At 31.8% G+C, this 12,735-nt stretch overlaps 1 protein-coding gene across 8 annotated transcripts in view; it reads left to right on the top strand.

The window, feature by feature from the left end:
• LOC134718888 (unconventional myosin-Va-like) overlaps positions 1 to 12,735 on the top strand; it is a 94,590-nt gene that overhangs the window by 34,111 nt on the left and 47,744 nt on the right. For all 8 annotated transcript variants that reach the window (XR_010107463.1, XM_063581729.1, XM_063581732.1 and 5 more), the window contains 8 exons: positions 1,899 to 2,013; positions 2,569 to 2,760; positions 3,285 to 3,374; positions 5,894 to 6,118; positions 6,900 to 6,993; positions 8,071 to 8,333; positions 8,829 to 8,909; positions 11,941 to 12,102. Coding sequence is in view for 7 of the 8 variants with exons in the window: in XM_063581729.1 (XP_063437799.1) it covers positions 1,899 to 2,013; positions 2,569 to 2,760; positions 3,285 to 3,374; positions 5,894 to 6,118; positions 6,900 to 6,993; positions 8,071 to 8,333; positions 8,829 to 8,909; positions 11,941 to 12,102 (1,222 nt within the window). In the remaining variant the exon portion in view is untranslated. The remainder of the gene's footprint in view (positions 1 to 1,898; positions 2,014 to 2,568; positions 2,761 to 3,284; positions 3,375 to 5,893; positions 6,119 to 6,899; positions 6,994 to 8,070; positions 8,334 to 8,828; positions 8,910 to 11,940; positions 12,103 to 12,735) is intronic.

Raw genomic sequence — 12,735 nt, 5'->3', positions numbered from 1 at the left:
TTGATTTCATCAAAAATTGAATAATTGGGGTTCTTTGATATGCCAAATCTAACTGTGTATGTAGATTCTTAATTTTTGGTCCAGTTTTAAAATTGGTCTAAATTAAAGTGCAAAGGGTCCAAAATTAAACTAAGTTTGATTTTAACAAAAATTAAATTCTTGGGCCTCTTTGATATGCTGAATCTAAACATGTACTTCGATTTTTGATTATGGGCCCAGTTTTCAAGTTGGTCCAAATCAGGATCTAAAATTATTATATTAAGTATTGTGCAATAGCAAGTCTTTTCAATTGCACAGTATTGTGCAATGGCAAGAAATATCTAATTTCACAATATTGTGAAATAGCAAATTTTTTTTAATTAAGAGTTATCTTTCTTTGTCCAGTATAGTAAGCAAGAAATATCTGCAAGATTTTTTTTTAATTGGAGTTATCTTTCTTTGTCCAGAATCAACTTAAATCTTTGTTATATACAATATACAATGTATATTCACTTTTTACTACCAACTGATAAATTTAAATAATCTTTACCATTCAGTGATAACAAGCAGTTTTTTTACATTTTAATATTTTATGATGTATTTAAATGAGTAGTAATTGTTGCAAACTCCATTAGAATATTTTAATTGTAATTAGTTTTGGAATAAGGGAAAGGGGGATGTGATTAAAAAATTGGGTTCAATTTTTCTCATTTGAAATTTCATAAATAAAAATAAAATTTCTTCAAACATTTTTTTGAGAGGATTAATATTCAACAGCATAGTGAATTGCTCTAAGAGAAAACAAAAATTTTAAGTTCATTTGAATACATTCATTCTGTGTCAGAAACCTATGCTGTGTCAACTATTTAATCACAATCCAAATTTAGAGCGGAATCCAGCTTGAATGTTGTGTCCATACTTGCCCCAACCGTTCAGGGTTCAACCTCTGCGGTCGTATAAAGCTACGCCCTGCGGAGCATCTGGTTTTACATGTTGTGCCGTATCTCTATAACAATTTATGATTATTGCTTAAAACTTTACACACTTCTTTGTTATATTGATCTAAAGATCTGTATAATTTTTAGTGATGATTCAAAATTTTATTTTTGAGTTATTGAGTATTTTGTTAAACAGGGGAGGTTTTTTTTACATGTCGCGCCCTATCTCAAAAATGATTTATGATTATTGCTTAAAACTTTACACACTTCTTTGTTATATTAATCTAAAGATCTGTATACTTTTTGGTTTTGATTCAAAATTTCGTTTTAGTGATATTTCGTTTTTTGTAAAAAAAAAACAGGGTGGGGGGTTTCCCGCCGTGTCTCAAAAACAATATATGGTTATTGCTTAAAACTTTCTCAGAAACTATTTATGATTATTGCATATAACTTCCACATAAGACGTTGGGCGTATCATGCCCTCATGGCGCAGCTGTTTATTCAAATAAGTGAAATTGTAAATCTTTTATTCTATCAAAGCTTAAATATAAAATTTTAACTAATTTTATCAAATAATCTTATATTGGCAAAAAGTTCATCTTTTTTTCTGGAAATTGTTCATTTGTAAACTAAGAGCTACTTCTTTTGTATTGTTTCCCCTCTTGCTATATCATAGGTAAATATTAGGTCAGCATCAAGGAATCTATCACTGTCTTGTGTAAATCATGGATAACTGTTGCATGTGTTTTGAATTTTTCATAAGTCACCTATGAAGTGCCTACGATAGGCTATAAAAATATGTTTTAATTTTCACTTATTCTGAAAAATTCATAGTAAATTTTTAATAAGTTTGAGCACTGTTACTTACACTTGTATAAAACCCTTTTTCGATTCCAATTCTACCTTCTAGAGAGAGGTATCTATTAAAAATCGGAAATCCAGATATTTAAAGGTTGATACACAGTTTTATTTTTACTACAGATATGCCAGACATTTGCGGGAAACATGGGCAGCAAAGACAATTCAAAAGAGATGGAAGGGTTACAAAGCCAGGAGTCATTACGAGCATGTCAGGAATGCAGTACTTATATTACAGGTTAGTTAGGAAGGATTTTATAAATGTTTAGGTTAGATATCATTAAAAATAATTTGTAAGTCCCATTTATGTTTTTTTGGTCTGTGTGTCTGTCGTACCGTCCATCTGTCCGTTCGTCCGTCTGTCCTGCTTCAGGTTAAAGTTTTGGTTAAAGTTTTTGGTCGAGGTAGTTTTTGAGGAAGTTGAAGTCTAATCAACTTGAAACTTAGTACACATGTTCCCTATATGATATTTCTAATTTTAATGCCAAATTAGAGATTCACGGTCCACTGAACATAGAAAATGATAGTGCAGATGGGCATCCATGTACTGGGGACACATTCTTGTTTTTATCAGTTATTCATTTTTTCTCTCTTTTTTTTTTACTCAAATATTTGAATAACAAAAATGATGCATATATGTGTATAACTTTAGTTGCACAGAAAACTATTTGATCGAAGATTAATAGATTTTCTAAAAATAACCATTATAAGTTATTTTACATATGCTGTACATAGTTGGCGGAGTAGGCAACATTATAATCTGTCTGGTTAATTATGAAAAATATATTTTCAGGCCAGTATACGAGGCTTCTTTGGAAGACGAGAGTTTGAGAAAGCCCTTCATACTCATAGAGCTGTGGTTATACAGAGATATGCCCGTGGATGGTTGGCTCGTGTCAGATATCGTCGTGTTATCAGAGGTATCATCAAATTACAAGGTCATTATAGAAGACGCAAGGCCAAGAAGGAGCTTCAAAAACTAAAGGTTTGTTTTTCTCATATATTGTTTCCTTGTTTTTGGCAATGAAGTGTACAGATTCTTAAATAACAAACCAAAACAAAACAAAAATGAATTTTAAATGTTGTCTATTATCTTGTGCAACTTTTAATTAATCTCGCACATGTTTTCATGCATATATATGGTACAACAATGACTTTAATATGAATACTAGCAAACATTTCTGAATTTACAGTATATCTGTAAAAATCTTGTTAAGATATTTTTATATAATGATTTGTATTGTAAGTAAATATATGATAAAATAGATGTTGGATGAACACCAATGAGACAGCAACCGCACAAGACAGGTTTACCAAAATAAAAAATGCACGTTGCATCACAGATTACAATGTTATCTATACATGTAGGTGGTTGTTTATTCAGAAATCACTTATATTGATATCACCTATCTAAAAATAAATCACATGTTTTTCACTGATAATTCATTGATAAATTTTGTACTTGTTTATGTGTAGTAGATCATTACTAGTGAATGTGTTGTATTTTAGATTGAGGCTAAATCAGTGGACCATATCAAGAATGTAAACAAAGGCTTGGAGAATAAGATTATACAACTTCAACAACAACTGGATGTCAGGGTAAGATTGTTACCATGGTGATAGTGAAATATAAGATAAAAAAACAATTTCAAAATCGAAAATTAATGTTTTTTTTTAAACTGGACCAATGTGATGAGGCTAGCTCCAGTGCGAACTCCAAAAGACATACCCTTGAAAAGTGAAAACCAGTTATATTTTTAGCTCACCTGGCCCGAAGGGCCAAGTGAGCTTTTCCCATCACTTTGCGTCCGGCGTCCGTCGTCGTCCGGCGTCCGTCGTCGTCCGGCGTCCGTCGTCCGTCGTCGTTGTTAACTTTTACAAAAATCTTCTCCTCTGAAACTACTGGGCCAAATTGAACCAAACTTGGCCACAATCATCATTGGGGTATCTAGTTTAAAAAATGTGTGGCGTGACCCGGTCAACCAACCAAGATGGCCGCCACGGCTAAAAATAGAACATAGGGGTAAAATGCAGTTTTTGGCTTATAACTCAAAAACCAAAGCATTAAGAGGAAATCTGACATGGGGTAAAATTGTTAATCAGGTCAAGATCTATCTGCCCTGAAATTTTCAGATAAATCAGTCAACCCGTTGTTGGGTTGCTGCCCCTGAATTGGTAAATTTGTGGAAAATTTGCTGTTTTTGGTTATTATCTTGAATATTATTATAGATAGAGATAAACTGTAAACAGCAATAATGTTCAGCAAAGTAGGATTTACAAATAAGTCAACATGACCGAAATGGTCAGTTGACCCCTTTAGGAGTTATTGCCCTTTATAGTCAATTTTTAACCATTTTTCGTAAATCTTAGTTATCTTTTACAAAAATCTTCTCCTCTGAAACTACTAAGCCAAATTGAACCAAACTTGGCCACAATCATCATTGGGGTATCTAGTTTAAAAAATGTGTGGCGTGACCCGGTCAACCAACAAAGATGGCCGCCATGGCTAAAAATAGAACATAGGGGTAAAATGCAGTTTTTGGCTTATAACTCAAAAACAAAAGCATTTAGAGGAAATCTGACATGGGGTAAAATTGTTTATCAGTTCAAGATCTATCTGCCCTGAAATTTTCAGATGAATCAATCAACCCGTTGTTGGGTTGCTGCCCCTGAATTGATAATTTTGTGGAAATTTTGCTGTTTTTGGTTATTATCTTGAATATTATTATAGATAGAGATAAACTGTAAACAGCAATAATGTTCAGCAAAGTAGGATTTACAAATAAGTCAACATGACCGAAATGGTCAGTTGACCCCTTTAGGAGTTATTGCCCTTTATAGTCAATTTTTAACCATTTTTCGTAAATCTTAGTTATCTTTTACAAAAATCTTCTCCTCTGAAACTACTAGGCCAAATTAATCCAAACTTGACAACAATCATCTTTGGGGTATCTTGTTTTAAAAATGTGTCCGGTGACCCGACCATCAAATCAAGATGGCCGCCACAGCTAAAATAGAACATAGGGGTAAAAGGCAGTTTTTGGCTTATACCTCAAAAACCAAAGCATTTAGAGCAAATCTGACAGGTGGTAAAACTGTTTATCAGATCAAGATCTATCTGCCCTTTAATTTTCAGATAAATCTGACAACCCATTGTTGGGTTGCTGCCCCTGAATTGGTAATTTTAGGGAAATTTTGCTGTTTTTGGTTATTATCTTGAATATTATTATAGATACAGATAAACTGTAAACAGCAATTATGTTCAGCAAAGTAAGATTTACAAATAAGTCAACATGACCGAAATGGTCAATTGACCCCCTAAGGAGTTATTGTCCTTTATAGTCAATTTTTAACAATTTTCATAAAATTTGTAAATTTTTATTAACATTTTCCACTGAAACTACTTGGCCAAGTTCATTATAGATAGAGATAAATGTAAGCAGCAAGACTGTTTAGTAAAGTAAGATTTACAAACACATCACCATCACCAAAACACAATTTTGTCATGAATCCATCTGCTTCCTTTGTTTGATATTCACATAGACCAAGGTGAGCGACACAGGCTCTTTGGAGCCTCTAGTTTATTTTAGAAACAAATTCGAATTATCTATAGTACTGTTTCATGAAATATATAAAGTGTTTTGAATAACTGTAAGTTTAAAAGACTGAAGAATAATCAAGAAAATTTCCTACATGGACAATAAAATTACAACTTTTTTGGACTTTTTAAATAGACTTAATTGAAAAGTAAATATTTTAGACTAGTTTTTCTCGAGCTTGATTGCTTTATTATTGCTTTACACTCTAGACTGCTATATCATGATAATATAAAGATAAGGAGATGTTTTATGAATGCCAATGTGACAACTATCAATCACTTTTAAATGAAGTAGAAGTAAACAATTATAGGCAACCATACAGACTTCAACAACTAAAAAAATTCATACTGTCCTCTATAACAGGTCTTGACTTAAAAAATAAGTAACAATTCAATTGAGAAAACTAAAGGTCTAACCCATAAAAAAAAAAATTAATGAAAAAATAAATATGACAGAGACAAACTGATGACAACCACATTACTGAAGATAAAATACATCATGTTTATAAACTATTTTTAGAAACAAGAAATGAATGCTGTCAAACAACAAGAAGGAGAAATGGACAAAATGAAAGTAGAACTGGAGAAATTACGAGGGTCGTCAGGTCAAGTGGAAAAGTCATCTAATAAAATTACAGAATTGCTGGCCGAGATTAAGGCTTTGAAAATGGAGTTAGAGAAAGAACAAATAGAAAAACAAGATCTGATTGCTGAGAAGGAAATAATGAGGAAAGACAAAGTGGAGGTACTGTGTCAATATTTAGGTCATGAAACACAATCTGTGATTGCGTAGCTGGGTCAGGAGGTGTAATTGATTTCTCATACCTGTAACGTTTTCTTCTGTAGCTTTTAAAAAAGAAGATGTGGTATGATTGCCAATGAGACAACTATCCACAAAAGACCAAAATGACTCAAACATTAACAACTATAGGTCACCATACGGCCTTCAACAATGAGCAAAGCCCATAACGCATAGTCAGCTATAAAAGGCCCTGATAAGACAATGTAAAACAATTCAAACGAGAAAACTAACGGCCTTATTTATGTAAAAAAATGAATGAAAAATAAATATGTAACACATAAATAAACGACAACCACTGAATAACAGGCTTAGTCCATATTTTTGGGGTTTGTAGTGAGAATAAAATGATGTACCCAATTTGTTTTTATCAACAAGAACAATTTAAGTATTGTTTTACTATATCTTGAAATGAGATTTTCAGTAGATAATCCAGCTTTAAATATCTGGCCTTGTTGTACAAGCTCCTAGCTGTTTTGTGCAATAGATCAAGAATATGTTGTTTCTGATGATTGAAGGACAAGTTTTTAAAAATTTCAAATTATGTTGTTCCAGAGTTTTGTACCTTTTTGCAAAATAATTGTAATGACCACTAGATTTTACTGCCGTTTTATCAGCTTTTTCTCTCCCTGGATATGCATGAAATAATTGCAATTGGAATTAAGCAAGCACAATAATACAATCATTGATAAGGGAGAAGTTATTTATGTCTTTTTCCTTCCTACAGATTGCAAACAAACTAACAGAGGAGAACAACAAATTATCAGCTGATTTAGAACTTGCCAAAACTCAACTGGATGAACAAGAAAAGGAACTTGCAGGTACTGTAGATTTAACTTAAAGTCAAGTTCAAGTAAAAGGACTATGTCACAGATTTTCTTAGATATTGCAATTTTTTGATTTTACGACAAATTTATGGACATCTTGTTGATTTTAAAAGAATTCAATCAGTAATATTTCAGAAAATAAGAGATAAAAAAAATCTGTAACATAATAGAAAAACCCCGAATATGAGATATCAATCTATAACACAAAGTCAGTTTATAGCCCATTTACTGTTCCTTGACCTTAAATCTATACTTTTATATCTTTTGGTAAAAAAAACGCACTAATTTTATACATGAACTACTTTCAAACCTCATACTATATATGCCAGACATGGCAGAAAATTATAAAGTTCCTATCGAAAATATTGAATATTTACTATCAGATGTGTTGTAGCCACCAAGATAAATATTTTAAAGCTTTTGCATTCTGTTTTCCTCATGGAAATTTTTCTTTTGATTAGGGAAATGTAAAAAAGATATATTGTATTATGAATATTTTAATAAGTTTTATATGAACTTTGAAGTTTAGTTATATATAATGTAGGGAAAACCAGGGGTTGAAGTCATAAAACTTTGCTCAGTTCTCAGAGCACAAAAATCATGCTCGAAACATGAAATCCAGTATTTTGATTGGTTGAATCTCAAGTCTGAGTACAAAAATCGTGCTCAAAAGTTTTATGACTGCAAGGCCTGATTTTGTTTATCTATTTTCAGATTAGATAAACAAGAAATAAAAAGTGAACAAATAAATACATTTTAAATAATACGCAGTTGTAAACAAAAATTGATACTTGATAAATCAATTGAGGATATTCATCAAAGAATTTCACATTTTTATCCAGATTATTTTTAGATTTTTTTTTAGATAAACAAGAAATTAAAAAGAAAGCTGTATGAAATTTGTCTCATTAAATAAATTGCATTTGTAAACTAAATTTGATACATAATTAAACATTTGAGATTGTTCAACATGGAACTTTAAAATATATAAAAAAAAATGTATTTGTAAAATAAAATTAATACTTGGAAGAAATATTTGACAATTTTCATCATAAAACTTTGTAATTCCAGATATGGTGAAGGCTAAAGTAGAGGCAGCTAAGAAACAGTTGCTATCAGAGCTGGATTCCGAAAGAGAGCACCATCAGAAACTTGTCAAAGAGCATGCTCGGTTACAACAGAGATTAGAGAACCTCCATGGAGAAATGGAATACCTCACAAGTCCTCAAGGTCACAAACGTACACCGTCAGACATTAGCGCTATCAGTCTAGAATCTTATACCAGTTCTGTATCTCCTGATGAGAAGAAGGAGGAAGAGGAAAATGAAAAAGAGGTAAATCAAGGGAGATAACTTCTGGCATTGGCTACTTTTTGCTATAATTTTTTTTGCATGTTTATTTCATAGCTTTTGTACTGTGTATAAATAGTTATTCCTTGAGGCTTGTATGCAATTTGGTCAAAACTACCTAATATACACAAAAACATGAATAAGAACTTTAAAGATATTTCACGCTTTGCTTTGACCTTCGAAAATGTTTGACCCAAAAATATTTATATGATTTGAAAAATGAGTATTGTATTAAACACAGATGTGGAATAGAAGGAAAATTTCCATGAGGTCCCCATAACCAAAATACTACTAGTAATTTTACATTCCACAAAAGGACATTATACAAGAAGATTTATTTTAACATGAAAATACAACATAGATCACAAGCACTGGACTTGAAATATGTGTGCCCAAACATTGCCAATAATTTCTCCAAAATGTAAAATTTTTATTTTCCATCATGCAACATAAAAATAATAGAGTTGTTTGTATTCCTAGGATCAAGGCTATGGCACAGAGAAATCAAAAAAGAAGAAGAAAGCACCAGCTCCTCCTCTACCGGTTAATGGAGAAACTAAGGTTGGTGTTGTAGTAGGGATAAAGGGAGTTGTAGGTTAAATGTTATTGAGACAGCTACCCAACAAAAGTAATCAAATGTCATCTCCAGGGCAATATCACCTCTTCAGCAATAGATAGCAGGAGGCTAAACAATATGTAAAGCTTTTGATCCTCTAATTTTTTTCCAAATTTTAACAGAAGCTATTAAAGATCTGCCTATTTTTATCAATTTCAATCTGGTAATTTTGTGCATTAGCTTACACACAATTAAATTAGGCAAATATTGACCAGAAATCTAGGGTTAAACTGTAAGAAGTCCTTTTTTAGATGCCAGAAGTCCTATAATTTTGTTGCGGCATCTTATCTGTGTGGACTATATGGATAAACAGATTTTTGGAAAATGACGCAGTCATTGTTCCATAACTGCCGACCTGAACTTCATTACATTGCTCTGCCTACCGCGCTTGGTTTCGTATTTCCTATTTTCCAAACAAACTGGAATCTGCTTGTGTTATCATTATGCATCATTGTGTAGTATTAAACCAGCCAGGACCCAGTTTACACTGGTTTTTGCTTGTATTCCACTACACTCGAACAAAGTGTTGTAGTTTGACGGGAACCAGTTTTAGAATTTGTAAACTACAAAACGTAATCGGTTATTGTTCATTCCGTTTTGGTGTTTCATATCGACTTATATGGTTTGAATAAGCTTAAGACCATTCAAACATTAATGTGATAGGTATATTAAAGATTGTTTTACAAAAGGATTGAACTGTTTTACTTTCAAAGTCGTATACGGATTTCCACTCTCACCGGTTAATTTCTTCTTTTACACATGCTTTGGAAACTTCCTGTTTAATCGCAAGATTTAAAATTGTTTTTGAGTGAATTAAACTTATTTTAACAATCATGAAGCGTTCCAGAATCATTTTAAAGCAGTTTCTTCTTCTCTTTGATGATGGAAAATAGGTTTTCTCAAGAAAATACCGCAAACGATCGCAGAGGAATTGAAACGTACAAGTCAAGTTGGCACCTGGTTAAATTGGCATCTAGTCAAATCGGCACCTATTCGACGTCAATTCGGCATCCAATAATATTTGATATAATATTTTCTAATCAATTAATTAATTACTGTTACCAAGTACATAGTGAATATGTTGTTGTGTATTTTGGTAAACCACGAAACGAAAGTGAATATGTAGTGTATAAAGGTAAACAACGAAGCCCTTACCAAAGCTGTTGTTTTAACAATTAGACAATTTGTGTAATTGTAAAAACAAGTCAATTATTAAAATAAAATGGAAAACTATGAGTCCATTTCAATAAATCAAACTTTCATGCCAAATAATTAGCAAATTTAAGGTGTTTGTTTTTCAGTAAAGTTTAAACAGCATTAAACCAACAATCCTGTAAAATGCTCAACTGGTTAGAATAATGCAGAAAAATACACAATATCTCATGTATTAGTCCAAATAATTATGACGTCTGGCAGGGCTATTTTATTATTTTTCTGGGACGCCTTCCTACGACGTTCAGGTGCCAATTTAACTAGGTGCCAGTTTGACTAGAATTCTTTGACAAATGTTTGAAACTATCTGAGTTTCATTAGACCTTTGATAGCAGTAACAAAAAGATTATTTACTTAATATTTTGTGGGAGAAGGGGGTTCAGACTGTGTGGCATCAGGTCTGTTTGTGCCCAATACATTTTCGCACCCTACACGTTCGCACATTCACACTCTACTCATTCACGCCCAATTTTAATTCAAATTCAAGTTGAATATTTGGAAAATTATGGTTGTTGTTTTAAATTGCTTTGGTGTAAATACTGAATGTATTTATAGCTTGGTATGAGTAAAACATTGAAGATTTTAAAGGAAAAAACACAAAAGATAATTGTTTTTAACAGCTTGGTCCCATTGATCTGAAACAACGAAACAATAAAACATAGAAACCAAAATATAGCAATCCACTAATATAACCAAAACATGATAAAATTTATTCAACATGCAGAAACAAACATAGTCAGAATCTCACTTCATTTTGAAACAAGTCAATGAAACAAGTTATAGCAATACACTAACCAAAACATGATTAAGAGTTATTCAACACAAAATAAAACGTTGACAAAATACCACTTTATTTAGAAAGGATTATTATTATTTTTAGCAATACCTTATCCAAAACATAATTAAGATTTATTCAACACAAAAAAAAAATTGCTGTCTCAATTTATTTTGAGACAATGACAACAATTATACTTATAAGAAAACACTTGCTTACATAGTTATTAAACACAAAACCAATTAAGATTGGGTGCGAACATGTAGGGTGTGAAAGTGAAAGGGGGGAAAATGAGTGGGCGCAAACGTGAATGGAAGCGAACGGACTCAGATTCAGACTATGTACCAGTGAGAAATATACAAGCCTTTCTACGGTATTTATTTGTACAATTCAGCTAGTCTTGACCTATTCATTTGTCTTAAAAAACCAGCCAGTTGTCACCTTCACTTCACACACACACACACATATACGAATATCAATTATATGCTTACGATACATGTTGCATTGTTAAACTAATTACAGTATGTGAAAATCAAGACTTACATAAAAACTATCCCAATATTAGAGACAGTGGCGTCATTTTTCATCAGAGCTTTCAGCTCTTTGATTTTTTATTGAGACCGCAACTCAGCTACAAATAAAACAAAAATCATCTGGAGGCCAACATGCAGTTTCAAAAAATTTCAGATGTCTATACAATAAATGAATCTTTAAATTGTCTCCAGTCTAGAAAAATAATGATTAATCAGAAACATTCATCACTTCCATATTTATAAAAAAAAAAAGAAGATGAGGTATGATTGCCAATGACACAACTCTCGACAAGAGACAAAATGACACAGATATTAACAACTAAAGGTTACCATACAGCCTTCAACAATGAGCAAAGGCCATTCCGCATATATAGTTAGCTATAAAAAGCCATGAAATGACAATGTAAAACAATTCAAAAGAGAAAACTAATGGCTTTTACTTTAATTTCATTACAGGATATTGATGTTGGCTTGTTGCTTAAGTTACAAAACCGTGTCAAAGATCTGGAAAAAGAAAAAGCTGAAATGCAGAGAGAAATTGACACAACTGAAGAACAAGAACAAAAACCAGCCTCTAGTAGTGATGTAATCACTGATTCAGCATTTAATGCACTCAAAGTAAGTGAAATATATTTTACAGGATGTAGTTTAAGGGAGATAATTGGCATTATGTTACATGCTTGTTATTTTACTGAGTATCATAAGAATTGTATCTAGGTTTTTTTGGGGTAAACTTTGTTTTTATTTTGTGTTCCATAATGAATGAAAATGTACAAAAAGGCCTGGAGTCAAATTTGTTTCAAAATTTTCTATACTGCAAATTTTCTATACTGCAATGTTTATGCTGAATTGATATTGATTTGCGAGGGTTACAAACCAAACTATAAAATTGATATGGAAAAGTGGCAAAATTATGATGATAACGTAATGTTTCAACTCCTTTCTGCTGAATACTAATATACAGCACAAACATTGCATCAGAAGGTTTTGTTGGGAATTTATTAAGACTATTTACTCACTTACAAAAAACATATTGATTTGGCTTCATTTTAAAATTACCAAAATCTTCATGAAAAATAATGGAAGATACAAATTTTTTGACTAAATAGTTACAGATCCTAGAAAATTTTGTTTTTTTGTTTTTCCAAAATTATATTCTTTTGGTACTTCTTTTAGACCCTTGTGGATCTCAAATTTATGGAAGAGTTATTTTGGGTGAGATAATCCCATTTGAAAGAAAACGTTTTATTT

This window comes from Mytilus trossulus, chromosome 5 (assembly GCF_036588685.1).
Source record: "Mytilus trossulus isolate FHL-02 chromosome 5, PNRI_Mtr1.1.1.hap1, whole genome shotgun sequence".
Classification (NCBI taxonomy): Eukaryota; Metazoa; Mollusca; class Bivalvia; order Mytilida; family Mytilidae; genus Mytilus; species Mytilus trossulus.
The sequence above is the reverse complement of the archived record's forward strand: the minus strand, read 5'-3'. Positions and strand labels throughout refer to the sequence as shown.